This window comes from Erithacus rubecula (assembly GCF_903797595.1).
Source record: "Erithacus rubecula genome assembly, contig: scaffold_204_arrow_ctg1, whole genome shotgun sequence".
In the NCBI taxonomy this organism is placed as follows: Eukaryota; Metazoa; Chordata; class Aves; order Passeriformes; family Muscicapidae; genus Erithacus; species Erithacus rubecula.
In genome coordinates, this window is record NW_027636110.1 from 81151 (window position 1) to 107412 (window position 26262).

The 26262-nt window shown below is 40.9% G+C and overlaps 2 protein-coding genes across 2 annotated transcripts in view; one reads left to right on the plus strand and one right to left on the minus strand.

Moving 5' to 3' along the window:
- Positions 1-7151, minus strand: part of XRCC4 (X-ray repair cross complementing 4) — an 88152-nt gene extending 81001 nt beyond the window's left edge. The window contains exon 1 of the mRNA XM_079332285.1: positions 7065-7151. Within this exon, the coding sequence (XP_079188411.1) occupies positions 7065-7137 (73 nt within the window). The 5' untranslated portion in view covers positions 7138-7151. The remainder of the gene's footprint in view (positions 1-7064) is intronic.
- Positions 7152-7174: 23 nt separating this feature from the next.
- TMEM167A (transmembrane protein 167A) lies at positions 7175-26024 on the plus strand. The gene is made up of 4 exons (XM_079332286.1): positions 7175-7283; positions 16668-16777; positions 21461-21495; positions 25364-26024. Exons 1-4 carry the CDS (start codon positions 7281-7283, stop codon positions 25432-25434), a joined length of 219 nt encoding a protein of 72 aa, XP_079188412.1. The 5' UTR covers positions 7175-7280; the 3' UTR covers positions 25435-26024.
- The last annotated feature ends 238 nt before the right edge of the window (positions 26025-26262 follow it).

The following is a 26262-nucleotide window of genomic DNA, read 5'->3' on the forward strand; positions in this document are numbered from 1 at the left end:
ACACACAGGCACAGGTCGAGCAGGGGTTTAGCTCAGGCTTTGTGATAATCCACATCTGACACACCAAAGCAGGGCAGGAAGCACCAGTCCCTATCATGACATGTGCCAGTGTTTTAGCAAGGAGGGGACAGAGGACACAAATCCCACCACCTCACCAAGCTCTGAGCAAACAGGCAAATTTGTTTAAAAAAAAATAAAAAAGAAAGAAAAAAAAAAGAGGAAAATATATATAAAATAAACAAGGACGCAGTTCCACCAAAAATTCAGAAGTCACTCAGTCCACACCCTCAGCCAGCACTGACAAATCTACTGGTTTGTGCTCAATCAGCAGCACATCTACAAACCATATTTGGAAAGGAAAAAGGGCACAAAGAGCTTCACAAGAGACACTTGTAACATCACAAGTTTTGTACATTAAAAAAAAAAAAAAAATAAAGCCACTCAAGACTCATCAGCTCACTTCTTTCCCTCATTCATTTGGGGCTTTTGGGGGTTTTTGTTGTTGTTGGAGGGGGGGTTGTTTTTGGGGGGGTTTTTTGTGTGTTTTTGGGGAGATTGCTTTTTGGTTTTGAGGTTTGTTTTTTGGAGTTTGATTTGGTTTGGTTTTAGGGGTTTTTTTTGTTTTGTTTTTTGCTTTGTTTTTTATTTTAGTTTGGGTTTTTTTGGTTGGGTTTTTTCTTGGTTCCCACTATGGACTGGGCAAAAAAAACCCAAAAAAACAAAAAAACAAAAAACAAAACCAGAACAACAAAACCCTACTCAAAAATTTAACCCTTACCCAAGACACTTGATGCCAAGCAGGGGGTCTACTCCAGGAAAACAGCTTTTCAGTACTAGTGCTCCTTTACAGCTCCTAAAGAATGCTTGCAGGGGAGTGAAAAGAAACCTGCAGGCTGAGATGAGGGCACAGCAGGGGCACAGCGGTGCAAAAACGCCACTGGGACTCGAGCTGAGAGGACAATTAGCTGCTCATTAGCAAAATACAGCACAAAACTGCTTTGGCACTGAACCAGGCAGACACAAGCCTGAGACCTTAAAACGAGAATTACAACAAAGCAGAGATGTGAAGCCCCACAGAGGTCTGAGGGTGCAGTGTTAAGGATGCAAATTGTTGCTTTCACAGGTAAGTTAATGGCGATATAAAACATGGGGAGTGGGGCACACGAACTGCACAAAGGGGTAAATATTTTTAAAACGAGTCTCAGTTTATGTTGGGGAGCACTTTGTGTTTCTGGCTCCTGACTGCAGCTGCAGATCAGTACCTGGAACACAACAGTGAACAAACACAATGGTTCTGAAATAATGCAGGTATATGAGCATAAAAAAACAGCCTTTGAGCACAGGGGTCACCTCTCCACAGCTCCAACAACTTGTTCCAGTGCAATTTTAGATAAAGAACCTGACACTGCATTTTCCTCTCTTTCAGTGCTTCAAATGCCCCTATTTATTTTGCCCTGTCAAAAGTATCAAACTCAAAATATGAACCTAAAATTAAGACTACACTAAAAACATTCCTCCTCTGCCTCTCTACATGAAGAAAAAAAAATCTGGTTTTAGGACAGTCAGGATTAATCAAACAAATCCCTGCAGCAGACAAGAGTACAAAAACTATAAAATACAAGGCACATTCTTCATCATAGAGTTCTTTAACCAGGGCATAGAGAAAAAAACCCTCCTCTCTAATACTGCCTTCAGGAGATCACAAAACATTATTCAGGTAAGTATTTCCAAGACACACAAGAGTGCTTCAGCTAGTTCCCTGCCTCTTGCTTCCGAAAACAATTATCCTCCAAGTCAGCTTACAAATAAATTAACATTTCTGCCCCATCTCCTGATCTGTGGCTGCTGCGTGTGGACTCTGAAAATTAATGTTCATTTTCTCAGCTGGAGTAATTCAATATAAGCCTCCACAACAGAGTCTGATGCTTCCCTGCTTGGCTTGGCCAGCACAAATCTCTCCCCAGGATTCTGAGAGGTTTCACCCCAAGCCTGACACAGCTGACAGCATTTGGAAAGCCCCAGACTCTCTCTTTTCCTGTCCAGCTTCTGTGCTGAAAAGGGTGGCCTCTAAGACCCCTTTGTAGATCTGTAAACAAACAATCCCTTTCATAATCATTTGAATAATTTATTATTAAAAAAAAAAAAACAAAAACAAAAAAAACCACCACAAAAAACCCCAACAAATGCAGCCTGTGATGGGATATACAGCCTCACTCTTCCTCTGGTTGCATTAATTTTTCTGTCCCAAGATAGCAAGCAATTTGGCTGATGTCTAGATCAAGGGCACAAAAGTCCTCAGTCTCTACAGTCTTAGAAGTCACATCAGATCAGTCTCCCTTTTTTTCTGTTTCTTTTACAATCTGTGCCCTAGCTGTCTGCTCTGCTGGAGGACACCCCATCCCAGAAAAGCCACTTAATAGTCTGCAGAGCAGATGCAGAAATATTCCAAAGCTTTCCCAGATTTGTAAATTTGGGCAATTTAATAAAAAATTGTTTGGTGAAATCACCAGTACACCTTGGAAAGCAATAGACCAGAGGACCTTGCACAAGGCACACATTTAATGAATTGTTTTCTTTTTCCAACTTGGAACTTATCCTAAAAGACATGTTCTTTTGTGTTGATCAGATTTGACTGTGTTAGATTAGCAAACAATAGCAATTTGTTTAGTAATTATCTCCTAAATTTTGCCTTAGCTTGTGTCAACATGGCACCATACATAATTCAGTGAGTCTTAGTACCTTGACATATCTTGGACAGCAGTCCTCACCATTTACATTATATGTTCTATGAATAATCTTCAAATTCACAAGAGGTTTCTGCCACCTTTCCCTTTTTTGCATCTCATATACAGAAGAAAAGCATGTGGAGAAGACTAAGATCCACAAAACATTGATTACAAAAAGCAGGAAATGAAGGCCATTGTTTCCTAACCTAGGAAAGGGACACAGCATAGGTCAGGGATACAACTAGAAAAAAAATATTCATTTTGGTGGAAAAATAAATAATGCCAAGAACCATTTAAGGTTATTTTACAACAGCTGTCTAAATTGGAATCTTGATTATTTAGTGATGTTGATTCAGAATTTATGCACATAATTTTATATGCTCCTCACAACATCACCGAGCACTACATTACATTTCTGCCAAATATAACAGTGAAGAAATCACAGCAGCATCCTACTAACCTTGAAGAATCAGATAATGGTTTTGAGTCCTTGAAAATCTCACCCTCAGCTCTGGGTGGTTCCACTTACTCAAGGACGTGCGCTGCTTTTCCATCTGGGGCTCCCAAGCTCTAACACAACCCCTGAAAAACATTCTCCACCTCCTGTTAATCCCTGGGTGACAAGAGTTAGGGATTAAAATTTCTCATCCTCAAGTGGCACTGCAAGATAGGGAGGACATCAGAAACAGGCATTGAGACAAAACAGCAAAGTGACCCTGCAAGGCCCATGGCACACCATGAGCACACAGCACGAATATTTGCTATACTGCTTTAATGAAGCCAACATGCAGCATAGAAAACCACCCTAAATTATCTCAGCTGTACCGAAATTGATGGGTTTTGGTGGAAGCAGAGCACTGTGAGACATCCAGCACACCAGCAGCAGGGATTGTCAGCGTCAGGAGAGGCACTGAGGTTACCCACATCAGGCACAGCATCACTGTTTCTGCAGCAAGGCCATCAGACCTTGGGTGTTTTTACAATCTGGAGTACCTTGCTAAGTGATGGAACACCCTTTGCATCAGTCCATCAGTTGTATACACACGAACTCTGCCACAAAAAGCAGAAATATTAAGGTGCAGGAATTCCCACTTCTGTAGGAACATTCCCTACCACACATCAGCCTGTGCAGTAACTTTATATTAAATTTCTGGTTAAAATACCAGGCTAAAGCACCCCTGACGTGAAGAATTAGGTTAATTCTCTCTCAGAACAGCTGCAAACTCCAAGCATTTCACAGCTATTGTGACCCATCCCACTGCAGTGAGTATCATGTGCACTTCTGCCAGGTGACAGGCAGCGGCAGAGAAATTAAGAGATAGAGGAGCCAAACCTAAATGTAGATGGTTTTGATTTGTTTTTCCTTCAAAACAGTGTTAGCAAACAAAATACCATGCTCTAATTACCACTGTCAGCACACAGAACACCACCTACCCACAACAGGCTTGCCTGTAAAATGCACACCCCCGGTGTTCCACCCCCTCTTTACTCCAGATAGCGAGCAGGGCAAATCTGTAACAGTAGCAAAAATGCAAATAAATTTATAACAATTCATGCCTGTGTTTGAAGATACTGGCAACAACAGATACGGGCATCACATAGAAGACAAAGAAAAGCAGTAACAGCTTTTTGCCAGTCACTCAAACTAGCATTTCTCAAAAAAAACCCCAACTGACTGCATTTATAGTTTATTTTCAAGTGTTGTTTTCACCTCATACACACACATGGATGTGTTAAGCAGAAAAACATATTTAAACAGATGTACCTGTCATGTCAATCACCCACCTGTGGTATTTCTAAAACCATTTCCCCCTGTTATCCTCCTGATGAAAGGTAAAACACACAGAAGGTAAAACCCAAGGTTTCCACGTGCAATTGTCATTGTTTTGTGGTAATTCTGCCTACAAATTAAACCTTTTTTACCTTTCATTATAGACACAAATTCCTTGGTGTGCTCTACTACTCAACTGAACAGCATGCAAGCCTTTCACTACTAAAACATTTCTCAACACCAGGAAACACCATGAACCCTCCTCTTAACAAACCTAACAGCAACAAAAAAAAAAAAACAACAGTATTCATCCTAAGTTTTTATTTAAATATGTGAATATTGCTATGTAGACCGATGTAGTTGTTTATTGTTTAAACTTATGATTTATTTTTTAATCTTCACCAGACCAATGTGGCCACCCAGCCCATTCCTGCAGACAACACCAACCAAGCTGGCCCAGCTCCTCAGAGCTGCTTTTCCATGACAAGATATAAATTAGGAGGGAAAAAAAGTACAAGGGAAACTGAAACAACACCATCTGAAAGCTGATATTCCAGTCAATATCCCATGCCTATCACAGCTGCATCCCAGAAGACACTTCCAGGTACACCAATATTTTAAATTATGCCACCAAGGATACCACGAAATCTTTAAATGGCTTTTTTCCCACCACAGCAGATTATTCACCTGAAATTATTGTAACACAGCACGTGATCAGTAAAAATTCTATTTCGAATAACTGAGGCTGTTGAAACCTTCACCTGGAAGTTAAACATCTAGATTAAACAAAGACCATTTTTTGCAAAAATCTGCAATGGGTTTCAGGTGGGAATTTGCCAGAAACTCTCAAAGTAGAAAAAATTTTAACAAATCTATCATAAAAGGGCATGTTTGCAAATAAAGCTACACTAGAGGAAGCCAGATGACCTCAAAGCAGGCTTGGCTATGGTGTGAGCAAGAACTGACTGCTGGAGTTCCCCCAGATGTTACAGAATATTTTCAATTTCTAATTCCCATTGAGGATCCAAAAGGGAGTCCAAGGAGGCAAAATAACCCAGTTTAGGCTTTCTATCTCCAACACACATAACAAAAAGTTCAAAAGTATTACTGCCTTTACAGTCCTCAGTCACGTTGACCATCAGAGGCTGCACTGGTCAGTGATTGTACAGTGATTATTAACAACTTATTCCTCTCTACAAATGTACTTTAATGTAACATCACTCAAACACTTAAAAGTGAAGTTAATCCTAGAATAAGGCCATTTTTATAACTGCCTTTATGCACTTAATGACTTTTTCTAAAAATCCAAAACCTTGACATGTGGTGGAAAGAATCCAATCTACTGAGTATAACTCAGTAATAGGAATAAGGTGTATGAATATGTTGTGAGAAAATGAGCACACAGCAAGACTACCTGTTATGACAGATGGATAAATCTGCAACTGAATGAACCTCTGTAGTCACTAAACAATCTAGAGAAAAATCAGAACAAATCCAGAATCAGCACAGTGCCTGAAGTCCATAGAACAAAAAACCCCCACAATTTCACAGAGATCTGTAAATTATAGTGACCAAATCTACTACTGCTAAGGAAATTGCTCTGTAGAAGGCATAAAGAGCATTTTAAGTGAATTGTGTACGTCTTATTCATTTTAAACTTGGCTTCAGTAAACCACTGCCTCAATTCCATGGGATAAATACATTTTATAGTCAAAAAATACCCAAACAAACAATTAAAAAAAAAAAAAAAAAAAAAGCCTTCTGGAGGGGAAAAAAAAGTTAGAAATTCTTGGGCAGGTGCAGCTACAGAAGAGGCAATGAAATGCTCAAAGAGAAGAAAATATAGCACAGGAGCCAGAATACAATATACCGGGAAAAACTGTCTGGGGTTCTCCTTACACAGCAACAGAAGTAACTGTAAAAGGGCCCTAATTAAGAAATAGCCTCATTAAGGCGTTTTTGATGTTATTTAAGGCATCGGTAGCCAGTGGCTCACTCCAGCAGGGAGGTGAGGGCAAGGAAACACACCCTCACTCACAGCCAAGAAAAACAACGACCGAAAAAAAACCAATCAGAAACATACCAAAAGAACCATCTGGGGGGGGTCTTTCCCCTCCCCCCCCCCCCCCCCCACCCCGTTTTTTGATTTTTTTTTTTTTTTCCTCTCTTTTTAGTTTGGTTGGGGTTTTTTGGTTGGCATTTTTTTGTGGGGGGGAGGAGGTTAGCTGTTTTGTTTGTTTCGCGTCTCACTAAAAACACTTGCCGAGGCTCGGTGCGGGGTCAGTGAAGGGCTTATCCCGGTTGTTTCCACACCGGGACACGGCGGCGCTCCCCCCCCGCTCCCCTCAGTCCCGGGGCTGGGCTGATCCCGGTTTATCCCCACACCGGGACCCGGGCACACCCGCAGCTCGCCTCGGTCCCGGTGAGCGGTCAGTGAAGGGCTGATCCCGGTTTTCCCGGTGTTCCCGGCTGTTCCCACACCGGGGCCCGGCGACTCAGCTCCCCTGCCCCCCCACTCCCCTCAGGCCCGCCCGCGCCGCGCGCGCTGGGCGGGCCGCCCGACCTACCTCCCGCGCCGCCACTTCCGCCTGCGCCGCGCCAGCCAATCAGCGCCGCGTCCGCTCCTCCGTCCCGCCCCATGCCGGCAGAACCGACCAATCAGAAAGCCCCACGGCTCCGCCAGCCAATGGCGAGCGTGCCCGCGCCCCGGCGCGCTGAGGGCGCGCGGTGCGCGCTTCCGCCCGCGGCGGCGGCCGGAAGGTGATGTGGCGGAGCGCGGCGCGATGGTAAGCGCGGGCCCTGCCGGCCCTGCCCGCCCCGGGCCGGGCCCTTCCCGCCGCCCTGCCTCTCCGCGGCCCTAAACGGTGCTCCCGGCCCGGGCCGTGTCCCCAGAGATCCCTCGAGCCGGGGGCCGCGGCCCGCGGGAGCGAAGCTGCCCCGAGGCTTTGGTGGGAGTAGCGCGGGGCGGGTTTGCGTCAGAAATTTAGTGACGGGGGCAAAAAATCCGATTTATGTCAGTGCGGGGCATCAGCAGCGGGTGCGAGGTCTGCCAGGTGCTGTGAGTGTCTCTCAGGGCCTCGTGACGTCATTTTTGTGACGTGTGACGTCATTGTGGGGTATGTGACGTCATGCTCGCTGAGCAGTGCTCTGAGCCGTGACGTTGGCTGTTGTTCAGGGGTGTTATCAGAGGCCCAAGTCCATTTGCTCATGAAAACTATGCATTATATATAAAGCTAGATATGTTATATAAGTACTTAAAATAACGCATATATAAACATGTGTATATATATATATATAAATATATATATACATATATATATATGTGTGTGTGTGGATATTATATATAAAGCTAGATATGTTATATAAGTACTTAAAATAACGCATATATAAACATGTGTATATATATATATAAATATATATATATACATATATATATATATGTGTGTGTGTGGATATGTACATAGCCTTAATTCAAAATTTATATATTTACAGCATATATAATTATTAAGAATATAGAAGTGTATATAATATAACCTAAGTACTTATTTTTTAATTTATTCATACCTGTATAAATAGCTAAAGTGTGTAAATACACAAAAAACCAGGTAAGTACATCTGGAATAGAATATTTGTTCTTATACATGAGTTTATAATGTTTGTAACAAATATATGTGGATATAAAGGCACGTACATGTTTATAGCTGTATACAAGTGTATAATTGAATATTTTAAAAGTTAAGTGGTATATATTACCAATATACCTTTTCCTATGAACCACACACATAAAGAGTGTGTGTATAGATACTATATATATATATAGATATATGTGTGTATATAAAATATATATGTTTATAAATATATACACTTTTTAATGTAGCTGGTCTAGAGGCACTTCATTGACTTTTTGTCTTTTTTCTTTGTTTGTTTTCTGCCCATTTTTCCAGTCTCTGTGCAGGTAATATAAAAGAAATGTTTGCACTTCTGTCACAGTTGAAGTTGAGCAGTGAAATACTTTTTCTTAGTCAAGGTTTATGGATTAAATGTTTGTGTATCAACAATGCTTAAATGTGCAGAGCAAATATATGAATTTAAAATTAAAAGGAAAATTAAAGGAATAACAGAGTTGAGATAAGCTTTTCCTTTTGTAAGTGATGTATAAGAAATGTATAAGAGTAACTTAAAAACAAAGGTAGTGTTTAAATCTAAGAAGATTTAAACAAGTGTATGAGATTTTGTTAGGATTATCTTCTCCACTTGTCCCTGTTCCTTGCTAGAGGTTACTCTGTGTGCCTCAAGGACTCTGAAGCAAGAAACTCTTCTAAGGATGGTTTGCTTATGATTTAATGATGAAAATAAGGTGAAAACAAGTTTTTTCAGCTCTATTGTGCTGTTTAAATTTCTTTAAGGGAGCAGCAACCTTCCAGGGCTTTGGGTCCTCCATGATGCCACTTCTGGTGTCAGGGCATTTTAAGGGGGAAAAAAAAACCAAAAATGATAATTTTTGAGCTCACATTGGAGTGTGAGAGAAGAAACAGCTGCTGTCAGTGGGTCATGAAATGGAAGAGATTAGAGCTACATCTCCAATTTATTCTCCAATGTCTAAAGAGTAAGAGCTGCAGTTGTGGCAAACCAGCAGCAATCTGAATAGCACAATTTTCTGAAGCACGATTTCCAGAGGACTTTATCCCTTGGAAACTTTTCATCCTATTGTTTTCCAGACTTCCTTACCACATCCTTCCCTGCTAAGCAGGTGGAAACTTGTGCTGGGTGAATGGCCAGCTGCTCCAAACAGGGGGAAAAAAAAAAAAAAAATTAGATATATATGTGTGTGGGGTGACTTTTACCTGTCTTTTATGTGAAGGCAGAAATTGTGAGATGTTTCTTTTCCTCTTCACTCCCAGTGCATAGGAAAAAAGCTCACCATTTTGACTTTAAGCAGAACTCTCACTGTTTCAACCTAAAGCAGCTGTGGAAGCCACTAGAAGTTTCTCAGTGGATTCCAAGCTTCCTGGAATGGGAGGGATGCACCAGGGATGCACAGTTCCCTCATGTTTTTTAGGAGCAGGATGTCTGTCATTTGCTGACTTCCACAAATCAGTTTGTCCTGCCAGCTTCCAGGATTTTGTATCTGAAAGCTTGAAAAAAGTTTTCCTGGTGGGCTTGGAAAGTTTGGAACGTGCATGGATGGAAAGAGGGAAGAAGCCAAAGTAACATTGAAGTTAATGAGGAGCCTCTCTCCTCCTGAAGGGTGGTCTTTACTTTCCTTCATAGCAAAAATGTGGAGTTACACTCAGACAGAATTTGGTGATGGAGAAAACTTATTTTCTGTCTTCTTCCCCATCACCTTCTGGCTGGGGCTGATCCTGGCCCTGCAATGCTACCCAAAAATTGATTTGGGAACATTCCACGAGGACAAACATTTCTGTCACAGTCTTTGTTGCTCTCTTAGTGTGGTGTTTATAGAAGGAAGGAGAATTGCTCATAGAGCCAATTGTAAAAACATTCATTAGTAAATATTATTTCAAACCAAGCTGTTGGATATAAACATACCAGAACCCAAGACACTGCTCTGAAAAAAGAACTTTCAGGAGTCTTCAATGAAAAGTTTTGTGTTTGTCTTATTCAAAATTACAAGAAGGAATCAACCCTGATTCAGATGTGCTAGCAGCTTTGTATTTATAATGATCTAAGGGTATATAGGTTTAAAAGCATCTTCTAGCTTATCTTGGAGTCTTAGAGTGTCTTTGTATTGTGAATTTATTCCACTTGAAGTGTTCGGGTAAGACACTTCTGTGATCTTAGAGGATGATGTCAAAATACATTGTCAGTGTTTTATTTCTGTGATTATTGAGCTGAGGAAAGGATTCTGTCAATGAAAGATGGTCTCTTTTTGGAAGAGTAGTGTGCAGTAAGTCTGTGTCAACAGATCTACCCAGAATGACACTGGTTGTGAGAAACCATTTCTTTACTGAATGACATTAAAAAGTGAATGTCACAATTTAATTTTTGGTTGTCTGCAACCTTACACACCACACACATTCATTGTAACAGATGCAGCACTGAATATGTTTTTCTGCTAATGCACAGAGCTGGGTGTTCAAACCCAGCAGAAGTTCTTGATTTTCAGCCTTGTGACTGTGGAAACAAGGTGGGAACAGCTGTGAAAAATATTACCTGTCTTCCAGATGCTAAATATTCAAACCATGCACCTGAACCTCTGCCAAACAGACTTGCAGAGGTGCTGGGGACCTGCCCAGGGCCATGGGACGTGACAGACTTAGCAGATCGTATCATTTCTTGACTAAATACATTTTTTCCTCATAATTCCCATGCTTTAAAGAGATGGTTCAACTATGAATGAACAAAAAAAAAATTGATAAATAGTATACATAATATACATATACATAAAATATTTACACACAATATTCACAGCTCTGTTTTGTAGTTCTCAGGTAAATCAGAATACATCTTTTTGAGAACTTAGACTTTTTCCCATGGCCATGTTCACACATTCCTGTAGCACCTTCTGTTACAAACTCCTGATTTTTCCATGCTGCTTTTATTACAGGAAGAATATCACCTAATTCAAATTGTGCTTTACTAGGACTCTTCCCTCTTCCATTCACACACAGAGGTTTTACTGGTTTTTGAGTTTCAGTACTAAATTCGTGGTGAACTGAACAGCATGGTGTGAAACTTCAGAAGGGAGAGTTACTTTAAAAAAGGGTCATTTAAGATATTGCATTTATCTGGTGGGGGAAGACAGCAGAGGAAAAATACCTCTGTAAAATTTAACATTGTATAATCTACAGAGAGGACCCGGAAGAAAACATATTATAAGATTTTACTGACATACCCAGCATAATTTTGTTTGTTTAGTAAATATATGGACATGCACACCTTTGTATTACAGTGACTCTAGTAAAAGACTTTAATAGTCACTTTGTTTTTAATAGTGAGATATTTTAGTGAAATGCTGCATCTGCTAGCTGCTTGCAGCAAAAGTTCAGTTTTCAAACCAGTTATTGGGGCAAAGAGGAAGGAATTCAGGCAAGTGCAAAATTTCAGCACCATCACCTTGAGGTGTCTTTTCATTTCTGGTCTGTGGATTTTGATTTCAGTAAAAATCCTAAGTGTGCTAAAGTCAAGTGAGCTTTTTTAAATAAAAAGACAAGGAATGGGCAACTGTGTCCATATGCTTAATTAATTGTTTAATTGTTTGAGGTGACAACTTGTTAGTTGTGCTTGCCATTTAAACTTGACAATATGCTTTTTCAGGAAATGAGTAGGAAAAAAAATACTATTCCTCTAATCAAGCTTTAGCTTACATTCCATGAGTGCAAAAATACATATTTTAGACAGCAATGTGAGTGAATATTAAATACTGTTTTTAAATTTTTGGAAACAAAATACTGAGGAGACCATGCTGTAAATCCGAAGTAAAAAACTCTATTTATGCTGTAACAGCTGCATCTGGATGGTATTTGGATACTTATTAACTCCCTTTGCATAGTTTCATTGGGTACTTTTGCCAATAATTGCTTCAAACTTAACTAATTTGTACTTTTTGTAGTTGTTATAGTTCTAATTAGCATGCGTCTTTCACAAATGCTTGTTTTCCATTCATTTTGATCAGATTGCATTTGGCAGCAGTGGGAAAAATAATTATTTTTTAATGGATTGGAAAATAATACAATTAGATGCATGTTTTAATTAGTGTTTAGCAATTGCTTTGGCTTGTGGGTTGGGAGCAGTACTACGTGATTTATATCCTATTATTTTTATCAGTATTATACTTCTAAAAATTTGATTTTTACTGATGAATTAAGAATTGCAGAAATGGAAACCCTACATAATGAGCATTTTCTCTTACAGCATTGTAAGGACCTCTTCATTAAAATTTCATAGCTTGATTTAACTTTTCTGTGATTAAATTTTTATCAGCTCTTGCTTAACTAAAGTTTAACTGCAGTATGCAAGCACTTGCTCATATTCCAGTTTAAGAAAGGCAGCTGAATAATTTGGTATCCATATTTGTTTCTTTGGCTCCAGAAAACATAATCATTAATCAATTTTAATATTTTGGGGAGAAAAAGAAAGAAAGCCATTCTAGAAAGACTTAATATTCTGCAGCGTATTATACAAAGACTTTATTTACTTTAAAGTATTGGAGTTACTTATCTGTGTTTGCCCACATGAATTGGTTATTATAATCATAACCACAGGGCAAAGTTTTGCCACTTGCTGGCACTATGATGGCCTCTGCTTTTATAGCACAGATGGATGAAATCATGTTCATGCTGCAATCAGAGATAAAATAATCATTTTGTAAAGACTTAGAAGCGTAAGGAAGGTTAAGCTTTGGTTTCAGTGCTGAGTCTGCTGAGATAAACTCAGCTTTTGTCCAAGTCTTTCTACCAACCCAAAAGGGTTTGTATTTTCCTCCTGCATGTTTTGTTTTCCTTGGAACCATGATACAAGGTGGTTTATTTGAAACCAAAGTGTGTGAGGTAAGGGGAAAATCAGCAGGTCCTTTGTGACCCTGAGAGTTGCATCAAAACCTAGGGTGTGATTTATTACTGTGCTACCCAAGGGTTGCATCAGCAAGTGTTTTGAGAGTGTGGTGCTGTCTGCAAGGACTGGGAACAAAACCATGTCTGAAGCACAGAATATTGAGGTAATGGAGTGAGTAAAAACTGCAGAGGTGGATAAATTACAGTGTCTTGTCTGTGGCTGTTATCACTACAAAAAAAGTGTTTAGAATTAGTGCATTCATTATGGCTATTTCAGCATATTGAATTAAATACTCTTGTGAAGTGCAAGACCTGTTGATAACCATAACTCTGAGCTGCTGCTTTTTTGCTTCTGCCCAAGTTTAGTAAATTTAGTGCTGAGGGACAATGTTGTCCATAATGAAGTTTACAGGTGCTGTGCCACTGTTATGATTCCCTGTCACTGTCACATAGGTAGATTTTAACTTTCAGTCAGCACTTTCTAAAGTGCATTGAACTTCAGTTTAATCTCAGATGGGAATACATTCAGACACCTCTACTACACCACTTAATTTCCAACTACTGTATATTCCCATGAGCATTTATTTTAATACAAGCCACTGCTGTTAATCCCAACACAATAAAACTTTCAGGAGTATTAATTCTTTATGGTTTATTATATGGAGTTTTTACTGAAATATATGATTGGGAAATAATATTGAGGCTTTTTTTAAAGGCCTGGTTTTGGGAAGGATTTAAAACAGCCTTTGGGCATGTAGCTCTCGGAGCTGAAGTCCATGGTCTTAAATTTCCAAAGACATTGGAAAGAAGTTGGCTCATGGAGGTTCAGGTGAATACAATACCTTGTTAGTGCTGCAGATGAGGTGGTGGTGCTCCACACAGGAGGGGCCACAAGGGGAATTACACAGAGTGCAGCAACTGAGGTGTTCCTACTCTGTCAGAAATGCACTAAATGCAGATATGGAAATTTTCAGCCTGTGGAGTTAAAGCTTATATGGTCTAAATCCAGAGTAAAATGCCATTGCTGGTTCTTTCTTGCATTGCAGCATGAGTCTTAGGAAGTTAGTTGTATTTTCACCCTCATGGAGACACAGTCTAAGAGGCAGCCCCACTTTCTGCATGTGCTGAGATCTCTTTGTTGTGGGGATGAGGCTCACAGGACCTACTGTAAGCCACTCAACACAAGTCAAAAATAGCAATTAATACGTTTTCATCAGAGGAGCCCAGTCTAAACAAATGAACAGCAATGCTTCTCTGTTGTCCAGGCAGCTTCATATGTGGATGCAGCGTTTTATAAAAGCATTCTGAGCAATGTATAACCCTTGCAGCAGTTTTTAATTACATTAATTGAATCAGCCAGATGTAGATTGCTGCTTTCTGTGAATTCAGCTGGGCCATGAGAATTACTTCAGATGTGAGGAGCGAAGCTGTCTAATTCAGGAATAAATCCTCATTTCCAGAAACTGTAAGCCAATTTTGGAATGCTCACATCTGTCCTTTCGAGGTGGCAGTGCAGATAAACGTGTCATTCAGAGCACATTTCAGTGGAAGGGCAGATGCAATTACAGCAGCACATATCTGGGGAAACACGTGAAAACCCCAACAAAGGACAATTATATATAATTATATACTGCCCCAGTTGAGTGGCTGACAGCACATTTCATGAGTATACATTTACAGGGGGAAGCAAGTGTGCCCTTGTGCCATTTTGCAGGGTCAGAGTGCCCGGTGCTGCCCTGGGAAGCAGCTGCAGGAATTCTTGGGAATTCATGGGAATTCGTGGTGGCTGGCAGGCTGAGGGCTGGGAGCTGTCAGAGCAGCTGTCTGTCCCACAGGACTGATCAAATTAATCAGTTGATAGGCAGTATCTGGCTGTTCCTAGACCCGCAGGAGCCAGGGGGAATTGAGGGAATTGAGACTTCCCTGGTTTCTGGAGCTGGCAGAAGCTTCTGCTGAGCACAAAGGCTCCAGAGGCTGCTGCTACAGGGGATGGCAGCATGTTGTTCCTTTGTGAAGAGTCTGCCCATTATTTATGGTGTGATGGGGCACAAGGGGTGGCTAGCTGAGCTAAAAATCTACATTAAACATGATTTAGCAAAGGCTGTGGTGAGGCAGAAAACCAGGCAGCCTCGTGTTTGAAACAGGAAGGCTCCAGATCTGTTTGGGTGTGGGATCACTGCTCCCTCATCACAGAAAGAGTGGGTTTCAGGGGTGCTGAAATCTGTCCTATACAAGGTGCAGAGTCAGAGCATCCCTGTGATGATGTTTCTTAACAGAGTGGCCTGTTGGGCCCCATTGAGTTAGATAATGAAATTACTATAGGTAGCTAACCCTGCCTAAAGCATGTGTTCAGACTGGCAGCTGTGCATGCCCTGGAGCTCATATGATTCTTGGAGACTTCTAAATAAGCTAAAGAAGTTTTTTGTTTTGTTTGGCTGTTGTTGATTTTGGGGGAGTTTGGTGACCAGGGTTTTTATCTCAGTATCACAACACTTTGTGTCTTCCAATGCCTTTCCTTCTCCTAGAGCTTCTTGTTTTTACTCCTGATTTCCTGCTAGTGCCATACTGAACTACAATATTGTGATTTTCTTTTATAATTCCCATTAGCTAGATAGATTTGATTATCTTCAAAATATGGTAATTTTGTGACATAGGAAGAAAGCATGTGCACATCAACAGAGATGTGCCTCAGGCTGTGTGGAAATGAAGGCTCTGATGTGCCCTAAAATATGCTTGGAGAAGGAAATGCCAATGTAATATCCCTGCCTAAGTGCTAAATATTTACCTTTAATTAAATACCACTATTCAGCCAGCTGGGTTGAGCAGTACAACCACAGGAGACAAGAGTTCATCAGAATTCCAGAACAGAGTGAATTTATTCCATTTTCTTTGACACTTTTTTTTTTTTTTTTTTTTTTTTTTTTGGAGCTCACACTAAAACAGATTTGAAAATGAGCGTAACAGAGAATGTAAAATAAAGCTTTTTGAAGTAAGAAATTGCCTCTTATACCACCTGGTGCTGAGACACTTAAGAGAAACCCCAAAATTGTAAAAAAAAAATTTAAAAAATAGTTTATGGGATGCAGTTTAGTAAATTCCCAAATATTGCAGCAGTTTCTCAATAGTTGTGTCTTCTTATTGCCACTAGGCTGATCAGTGTTTGCTATCAGCAATAGAACTTCTCAATCCTAAGGCAATTTCATCCATTTCTTCAGGACTTACCATATAACTAGCACTTCTGGAAGTGGATTTACAATAAAGATGTTTTCAATGTAAAATTATACTGTTACTTGAAATAAAAGTAATCAGTTATCATAGTTCAGGTGGGCTTAACTGTATATATTCTACAAAACTGTCAAATTTGGCCTGTAGCCTTTAAAAAGTGGTATATTAACAAACCTCCTGCACATTTTGTGTTATATTTTGTCATGGCTACTTCTGGTTTACCTGCCAGTCTTTCCTCACCTCTGCTGTCACCTCCACCACTGTATTCCATTGAAATTCCATTGCATGCCAAGGTTTTATGGCTCATGGCCATAGTAGGTTTAATTTCTGGTGTTGTCTAAGGGGTCACCCATATTTTCCAGAACTTCCCCTTTGAGACAGGTCCTGCACTGCAGAGATGTAATTCTTTTTTTTTCTGATTCTCTTCCCTAGTCTGCCATCTTCAATTTCCAGAGCCTGCTGACTGTGATCCTGCTGCTCATATGTACCTGTGCCTACATCAGATCCTTGGCTCCCAGCCTACTGGACAGAAATAAAACAGGGTATGGCCTGGTAATTTCAAACATCCTCAAGCTGTGTGGTTTCATCTGCAGCCTTTCAGCATCTCCAGATAATGCAGATCCCGCTTTGAGAATTTGCTCTCTTTAAAGATAAAAATCTTAATTTTGTACCTCACAATACAGTGCAGGAAGGTATTGGCAAGCACTTAGTTGCAATTTTATTGAAAGGATTTATTAGCCTTCTAATCTCGCTAATACTGTGTTATTAATCTTCTAGATTTGTAGTTTTGTTGTTAGATGCTTATTAGAGATACAGAAATGAGAGACAGAAATAAAACATTCTCCTACATGTGGCTATTGTTGCAGTGATTTATTTTTGATTCCTAGGGTGGGTAAGAAACCAGCAGAAACTGGCTTTTTGTTTGTTTTCAAGATAGGTGTTTTGCAGATACCAGTTTGAAGCACAGCTTTGGCAATAATCTGTGACTAAAAGAAAACTAAAAATACTTTTTTTAAATAAGCAATGCAGTCCTCATGTGTGGTCTGTTTAAATTATGTTTTTTTATTCTCTAAGGTGAAGGGATTTGTAGAGGAGTTTTTGAAAGCTTCTGCAAACTAACTATTTTTTTTTTTAATCATGTGTATGCTAGCTGTGATCAGCAGAACTGTGATTTGAATGTGGTGGGTATTGAGTAACCACTGGTCATTTCTGACACAAAAGCCTCTGGGGCTGTCCATAGAACTTCAGTAATACTGTCACCTAAGGGAGTGCAAAGGAGATGGTATTTGTAGAAGCCAGAATAATTCCAGGTGGAAAAACAGACCAACTTTTGGATGCTAAGTGTTTGACTTCTCCACTTTTTCCAGTAGGCAATTTCCTGTTAAATAAAACATTGTTCTTCCTTAAGTGTCTTCCATCAGTTTCACATTTAAATTTAGAGGTGCCCAGTTTTAAATAGACTGTTGTGACCAAGAATCCTGCATGTTTGTCTTCTGAAAATCTTCATTGTAATTAACCTTTGGGGTTGCTGCTTTATTATCCAGTTGTTTTTTTTTTTAGTTTCAGCAATGTAAGATACCCAAAGTACGCCAGCTTTTTTTTCTTAATTTGGAATTGTAGCATGAAAACACTTGTGTCCTTTTATATGAGGCCATGAAATTGCCACTGGCATGAGAGGTTTCTCTGGATGGAAGTAAAGATGGAAGAAAGGATGACTTTATGAAGGGCTGGGGGTGGGGGGACAAGGGGAGTTTGGGTGTCTGCTGGTGCAAGATAACACAATAGTCAATGAGGTAGACACAGTAAGAAGTAAGAATGTTTATTTTACTGATTAAAATTTTAGTGCTGTTCTTGGCAAGGAGTATTTCCTTTAATCTGGAGCTACTCTGTTTATTCTTGAGGCAAATCTGTCTGGAGTACAATAGAACTCTCTTCATCAAACATTTCCAGAGGGTGCTGACACTGTGGAGGAGTTGGGCGTTTGATGTGTAGGTTTGTATTTATGTAGATGTAGGACACACCATTTTGTTTCATGTATATATATTTGTAGACTACTTTGTACTGGAGAATAAAACCTTGGCCTGGAAGCAATGAAATTTGTTTCCTGTATGGTAGATGTTTATTTGGAGCTCATATTGGGCTAAACCACTGTCCCCCTCTTCTAACATGCTCCAATTGAAATGTCTGGACATGTGAGATAAAACAAATTGTAGTGATCCTTCACTTTACTACAGAGATGCTCTTACCTCATCATTCCTCAAATCAAAGGCATGAAAAAGTAGCAATAAAGTACTAAAGTGACAGAGAGGAGGAATGTTGATAGTTATTCACTGTATTTCTGAGTATTGCTGAGGATTTAGGTCTGATGATAATAAGTGAAGAAATGTATTTCTGTTGGTTGAGACACGCCGTTGCACAGTGATGTCACCCATCCTCATAACTCTGTATTTCCTCCTCCTCATTCCTGCCAAAGTGTGTTTTTTTCCTACCAAGCCAAACAGAACTTTAAACCTTAATTTTCCCTGAATGTTTCCATGTGCTCGGTCCTGAGCAACAGTGTTAAAGGCTGGGAAAGCAAGTGGGGATTTACTGTTTCATGCTAACTAGAGGAGAGTGTGCACCACAACATAATTCTCTCCTCCCTGCTAACCAGAAAGATGTGTTAGCTCATGTGCAGCAGAAATCCCCTTTGATTTTCCATCAGCATTGCAGTGGGGATGTCTCACACTCCCTCCTGCAGTGGCACTGGGCTTCTCCTGGTGAACACATGGCATTTTGCAGCACACCCAGCCTTAGCAGTCATTGCCTAAGGCTCCACCAACTCCTCCTCAGCTTCAGAGCTTCCATTTATCTGGGTTTTTTGTTCCCCAGATAACCACCACCATTTTTTAGGATGAGTGCTTTTAGCATTCAGAGATCCAGGAATATGCAGCAGCTCATGCACAAAGTAGCAGGGTCAGCCAGACCACACCTTCACCTGCATCCAAACAGGGATGGAGCAGAGCATAAAGGGTGGAGGAGGAATAGAGCAGTTACACTGAGGAGTTGCTGCAGGAGGAATTGCTTTGGAGCAGAGTTATTCAAGGCAGCATCACTTCTGTAATAAGCAGGTTTTGACTTGAAGAGGTTCTTGTTGTGGACCTGGGATGAGCACTAATGGAAAAACCAGGAGAGCAGGAGCTCTGCACAGGATTTTCCTGCAGTGGGAGCTCCCCAGTACTTCCAGAGGGTTTTTATCTGAAGGTCCAGAATTCAACCTGCTGCTCTTCAGCAGCAGGTTGTGTGGACAAACCAAGGTGCTGAGCTGCTCCAGTAGCACAAAAGCCTCCTAAAATGTTCTGATGTCATCATGGGAAGGCTGATCAGGCCTCATGTTGGTGGCTTCAGGTTCATAAATTGTTAATTGCAGTTGTTAAGGGCAGCTGGTGAGACCCATCCTCTGTTTTGTACCTGGCACATCAGGTAGCAAAATTCCTGTTTTCACCAAGAGGGATTTGTAGGGAAATGTGCAGTAGTTGCTTCACATTAGTCAAGAAATCCCTGAGAGGAGATAAAAATACCCTTGCTTAGATTGTGAGGCAAATTCAACAGACTTCCAGGCTGCCTGAAAGGGTGAGTATTCTTTTTCCAATGCAAGATTCTTCAAAAGTATATGAGGAGAATGGTAATGTTTTGTTTCTTTGAGCTCCTGGGCAAGCTTCTGAGAGATGGCAATATGAGAAGCAGGGCTGTGGAAGTTTTCCTGTTGGTTTTGCAGCATGCAATCTGTTAATTTTAATTTTACAGAGAGTGAACAGCAGTTTTGAGAACCTGGGGTGCTATCAATGGAGCACTTAAGGGCTGTGTATTTTGCTCTCTTGAGATTTACACATGAATGTCTTTCTACCTGCATGGATCTTCAAAAAGGGCATAGATGTCTTCAGGTTACTTTATTGTGTGACCTCTTAGCCTGGAAAAGTGTGGTGGTCTCTATGCAGGGATCATTACTTCTGCTTGTGGAGCTACATAAAAGCAGGAAAGAAAGAGCTTTGGCTGTATAGAAATATAGTTAAGCCCAAATATGTATGTGTGTGTATATATTTTTTTTTTTTTTGCTTGAGGTAAAACTAAAATCTAAAGCACAGATGAAAATGCCTGTTTTCTACAAATGGAAATGGAATGCTGTTCATGATGAATTGGTCAGCCAGGGGTGCATAAGTCAAAAAGCTTTTCACCTTGAGTTTTAACACCTCAGTCACACTTGGTCTCCACCTGCCCAGCTCTGTATCTTTGTCTCAGAAACAGAGGAGGCTGCTGTATGCACAGAGAGATGCTGGAGTAAACCAAGGCCGTAAAAGAGGACATGAAATGCAAGTAGCAGAGAAATAAAAGTGCATGTTGACCTGCTCAAGCATGCAGGAGCAAGTGGCCCAAGCCTAGCTGTCTGCATTTGAATGTGTAAGGAGTAACCAACTCTCAGAGCCCAAAAAAGGGCAAGGACAGACAATCAGACCTTTGTGGGTGTGAGTTCAGGGCATTATTTGTGGGGCTGTATCTATTGCCTGCTTGATGGCAGTTCTCCAGGTGCTTCCCCACAGTGTTCTGTGCCATGCTGTGAAGGAAACCTTTCTGCAGACAAGCTCTGAAGGGATGGAATCTGCCTTCTTAGGACACCTCAGTATTGTTCCCCTTGTCTTCCTCAGACCCCAAAGCATTCCTGCTCCTCTGGAGCAGTTAATATGAGATAATTTTAGTTACACAGAGAAATTACATGTTTGTGGCATTCCTTTGGGTGTTCCCTGTGTTGAATTCTGCTTTTCTCTGTTGCTGTTGTCCCTTGTGAGAGGTAATGTCCTGAAACAGCACAGGAGAGACATGAGCAAGGTAAATGTTGATAAAGGAATAAAAACCAGAAGATTGGGGAAGATTTTTTTTCTTCACAAAATCTTCTGTCTGGGGTACTTTATTGTAGATAAATACAGGGTTGTGGTGAAATCTTCAGATCTGGAACACAGAGTGAGTTAAATGCATCTTGGCATGCAAAAAGACCCCTGCCAGACCTAGAACTTTGCCACTTCTGTAATTCATAGTCTGTACCCTTACCTGCAGGTATCTGCTGTTTTCTGGTGTTCAGAGGAGGGTCAAGTTGACAAATTACTGTCAATTCAGATTGTTTTGACATAAAAGAAAGAAATCGATTGACATGGATGTATTAAGAGCCTAATGAATTTATTTTATCTTTACAGACTGTTGGGGATATTCTGGAAATGCGCCAGGATTGGTAATTTTTTTTTTTTTCCCTTTCAAAATCCTTAAGATCAGTCCTATTTCTAGCATAATTTATTAGGATAATGTTACCATGTAACAGTGAAAACCATACCTATCTTTGTCTTCAAAAATGCCATTTCAACCTCCATGAAATAAGGGGGCAGGATATTGCTTTCCTAGATTAGCATAATGGAAATCCTGCATATTCTCATGTCAGTTCACATATCTGGTGTTACATTTTCAAAAGCCTTTTCCACTTTCTGCCACATGAAATAACCAAGGGTGCATTTCTAACATGTAAAGAAATCAATGATTTCCTACAAACTGCAGTCTGTTTGAAATTGCAATGGACTGTTGGAAAAAAGCCAGATATTTACCTTATAGTAATGAAACAACATGGAGTTCATAATGCATTAAGGTTCTGTTTAAACATAAATGTGTTTTTTTCTCTCTCCTTTCTTTACTCAGCTTCTGTGCACTTTTGAATTACACAGAGCTGTTCATGTCAAGTGACATCTGCACACAGGCTGATCAGCTCTATCTGATTCTTGACATTTTCCCATAACATTGGTTTTATATTTATTTTGATCCTTATCCTGAATTTATTTTGAGAAGGAAATTGGAATATGCAACAGAAGTTTAGTCTTAACATTAAGGTATATCCACAATTTAGGAAAAAAACCACTACAAACCCCTCATCAGTGTTCAAATTGCATTGTTAATTCAGAGCAGAAACTTTGATCTTGTAATTCTAGATCTTCCTACTAGTCATTGAACCTAAAGACAGCCTGTATGATTCCCTTTCTGCATTCCCAGGCAGAACATTTTACAGGATGTCAAAAAAGCATTGACACAAAAAAAATAGGGGTTTGGTGTAATGAAGAATGTTGTTAAAATGATTGCAGATATTGCCCTATTTAGATAATAGGCATAGCAGGATCAATTTTAGTGCTGTAATTGAAAGGTACTGGAAAAGTGGCAGCTGTCAGAAATTAATTTTGAGTACACCAGTGAAGACAAATGCAAAAATACAGCTGCATTTTGGTTTTGTTCAAGGTTGAAGAGAACACCCTGCCTTGCCATCTTCTTTGCAATTAATTAAGTGCAAAGACTTTTTCTTTTTCAATTAGCTGTGTCTCTTTTGCAACTTGCATTTAGAGTGGACCACTTTGACTTTAAGAACTGAGAATGGGCTTTGGAGGTGATTGCTATCATTTTGTGTGTGTTAGTCACACAAAGGCAAGTAGAAAGTGTAGGTTTTAAAAATGAAAATGTCTGCTGGCTTCCTTTACATTTCACATCCCTGGTATGTTTAAACAACCTTTTCACATGTACATAAGATCTTAATCACAGGCAAGTGGTTACATATTTACAAAGTTGTGCAAAATAATGTTTAATCCTGCCACATGGTGATTTCTCTTTTAAGAAAATTAAGAGCAGAAAAGCATAACCCATATGAAAATTGTAATACCCTGAACCGTAGGAGTTGGACTTCCTCAAAATTTATTTTAAACAGATGTGAAACTGCAGACATTAATTCGTTCAGTTATTTGAAGTTTAATTAAATATATGCCAGATCATGAGCCATCTTGTAATGTCACTGGGCAGTCAGTCCTGTGTATGGGAGGTGTCACTGCAAGAATTTTATTTTTTTTTCACTGTGGAGAGTTTGTTCCTTCTGTGTTTAAAGGTCCTGCTGGTAAAAGAAAAGACTTTTTTCATAGAAATGGCACCATGCTAGACTTGGGAGCCTTGGTGGGTTTTTTTCTTTAATGCTTCTCTGAAAACTTTGTCTCTGATAAGGTGGTTTGTCAAGACAAAGGACCTCACACAGCAAAAGGAAATTGAACTTTGCTTAAAGCAAACAGCCCCAGCTCTGTCTTTATACTCCTAGGTGTGTAAAAACAGGGATCTTCTCTCTTTGAAGACACATTTCAGTATTAACACTTCCTGACAGTTCTGTAGGCTGGAGATACCATCCACTCTTGGTCTCTCCAAGGAGAATTTAGTGGAACCATGGAAAATAAAGTGTAAGTGTAAAAATACCCTGCTAATTAATGGAGAAAGTGCTCATGTAAGTAGGATATGTTAATCAGTCTGTTTAACATTACTGGTGTTCTCCTGGTTGTGTTCTCCACCTAAGAGTCTTTTTTTTCTTGGTGAAGAAGAGATCTCTGTAATGTTCTGTCCTGCACCAAATGGGTGGGAATTGATCTCTCACGATTGCTTTTGCCACCAGATAAAGTCTGTTAATGGAGTGAACCTAACTTGAATTCATAGTTTGCCCTGGGGAACTGTGTACCAATTTGAAACAGTCAGAAAATTGAGATGTTTGTTCAGCTTCTGTTACCTGCTGATCATTTTTATCAAGGAAATCTTGATAAAAAGACCAGACCCTCTCCACATCCAACCAATGTTATGTCTTAGCAAAGCAAAAAAAGGCAGGCATCTGTCCCTGTCTGGGCAGCTGTGAGCTCACAGCTCTGGCTGCTGCATGGCACAGAGGGTTCACACTGCAGTGACAGGAACCAGGCTCAGGCTGGCACAGAGCAGCTCCTGAGCAGCCACAGAGGAGCAGAGCAACCAAAAATGGGGTGTCCTGGGCAGCTTTCACTGCCTGCTCCTTGACTCTGGCACTAGGAGGGAGCAGCAGCATAAAACTGCACCTCAGAAAAGGTGTTTGGTAGTGAGCTGGGAGCCTTTACATGGGCCTTTCACACAGACCCAGAATCACCAGCCCCACCCCTGCCATGGCAGGGACACCTCCCATGTCCCAGCTGCTCCAAACCCAGTGTCCAATGTGCTCTTGGGCACTGCCAGGGATCCAGGGGCAGCCACAGCTGCTCTGAGCACCCTGTGCCAGCCTGTCCCAGTCTGGGGTTCCTCCTCTGCCCCGAGATCACCCCAGAGGGACACGAAGGTGGTTCAAACCCTGGTTTTCCCCGAAGCCACCAAAGAGAGATTGCAGGAGACAGTTTTCTCTTTTTCCAAGGACAGTTTATTGTTTCTTATCTCTGGGACACTTTGCCTGGCCAGCAGCGGTCTGCTCAGCCTGGCATCCATGGTGGAATCTGCCTGGTCAAGGCAGGGCTTATCTTATATAGTTAGTACTACATATTACATGTTTACAAAATGTTCCCAATACAATACAATTTTATTAAATGGCCCAGCCCTGACCCCATCCAATCCAAGAGTGCCAATGTGTCACCCAGCATGGATGACATGGAGAAGAAGGAGGAAAAGGTGTCCACCCCCCAAATTCTCCATCTTGGCCACGTGTCCCTTATCATAAACATTCAAGAAAACCTATTTATCTACGTTCTAACAATCTAATTTACACTCTACTCATCATTATTTTCTGTGTCTCTTCTCTCAATGTGGGCACATTTTCCCAAGGAGCCAAATCCAGCCCCTGCAGCTCCTGGGCAGCACTCAGGGGTCTCTGAGGGGTCTGCCAGGGGGGTTTTTGCACCCCCAAAGGAGCCAGGGAAAAACCCTGGACTCCCACACCAGCCCTGCCCACCCTGCCAGCCAGGAATTCCCAAAATATCCCACAAATCCCTGCCCTCCTTCAGCTGAGGCCGTTCCCCCTTGTCGTGTCACTCCATGCCCTTGCTCACAACTGCCTCCCTAAAAGCAAAGAGCCCCAACTCTGTTTTTGTGCAGCAAAATACCCTGCCCTATGTCCAAATTTCCCCACTGCCCACACGTGTTCTTTGTGAATACACAGCTGTACTTCTGTCTGCCTTTCTCCAGCCAGAACTGTTGATTATCAGTTTGCACGTGCTGCAGCACAATTACAGCACTGAGCTAGGAGCAGGTGGGTCTGTTTAGCCATTCCTGAATTTCTGTTTGTTCTGGGTTCTCTCCCCTCCTGCCAGGTGAGAGGAAGAGCCCCTACGTGGCCGTGTGCTGTGTGGTGATGGCCTTCAGCATCCTGTTCATGCAGTAGCAGCTGGAGAGTGTCCCCAGTGCCCAGCAGCAGATGTGATGTCTGGAAAGGATGGGAAGCCTCACCAAGTCTCCTCCCTCACGATGGATAACCTGTCTCCTGCTGGACACCCCTGCAGATGGACCAGCATTAGTGACCACAGCCCAGATGAGATGTGCTTGTTAGTGCCAGGTCAGCACTGACACTCCTGCTGTAGCTCATGGAAGGGTGTCTGCTGAATGAGTGTCAGGGGAGCTCTTTTTTTTTTTTTTCCCTACACCATGCAGTTGAAAAAGTTTGCTGTTTTTAATTCTTTAAAATTTCTTGTCCAGTAGACCTGTTGAATGAAACCTTGAAATGGTAAATCAGCCACAGCAATAAGACCACTTTGAAGAATAAAGAGTGTTTTGACTCTAGGGGATGTTTTTTCAAAGTATTGCTGCCTGAACAATTCCTCTTGATTTGTAAGTGATGGCTCCACTCCCATCCAAAAAATACAACCTCTGTCTGACCTAAGTTACACTCAGCTATTTGTTTCCAAAGTTGTAATTTCTCAAATAATCTATTGATATTTTTGTTGTTAAGATGTGAAATAAAGGCAGGGACCATAATTGTGGTGATGTCTGATCAGCTGCTGGGAAGGCACAGATGGGGGATCTGGACTGCTCTCTGTAAAATACCACATGTACTCATTTCTAGAGGTTTAGGTCTCTCAGGTATGTCATTTCCCAGGTTCTTCCAAAATGTTGAGATGAGGATTCAAAAGGCTCTGCTGCTGCTGTTGCATGTATGGAAGGGTTTCTAAATTAGCAGAATGAACAGTTGGCTGCAGATAAGGAAGTTGCATGT

Excerpts from the sequence above, each read along its gene's own strand:
- TMEM167A (XM_079332286.1), top strand. Across the intron at positions 16,778-21,460 it reads CTGGACAGAAATAAAACAGG|ACTGTTGGGGATATTCTGGA; the intron begins GTATGGCCTGGT and ends TTATCTTTACAG. Across the intron at positions 21,496-25,363 it reads CTGGAAATGCGCCAGGATTG|GTGAGAGGAAGAGCCCCTAC; the intron begins GTAATTTTTTTT and ends CCCTCCTGCCAG.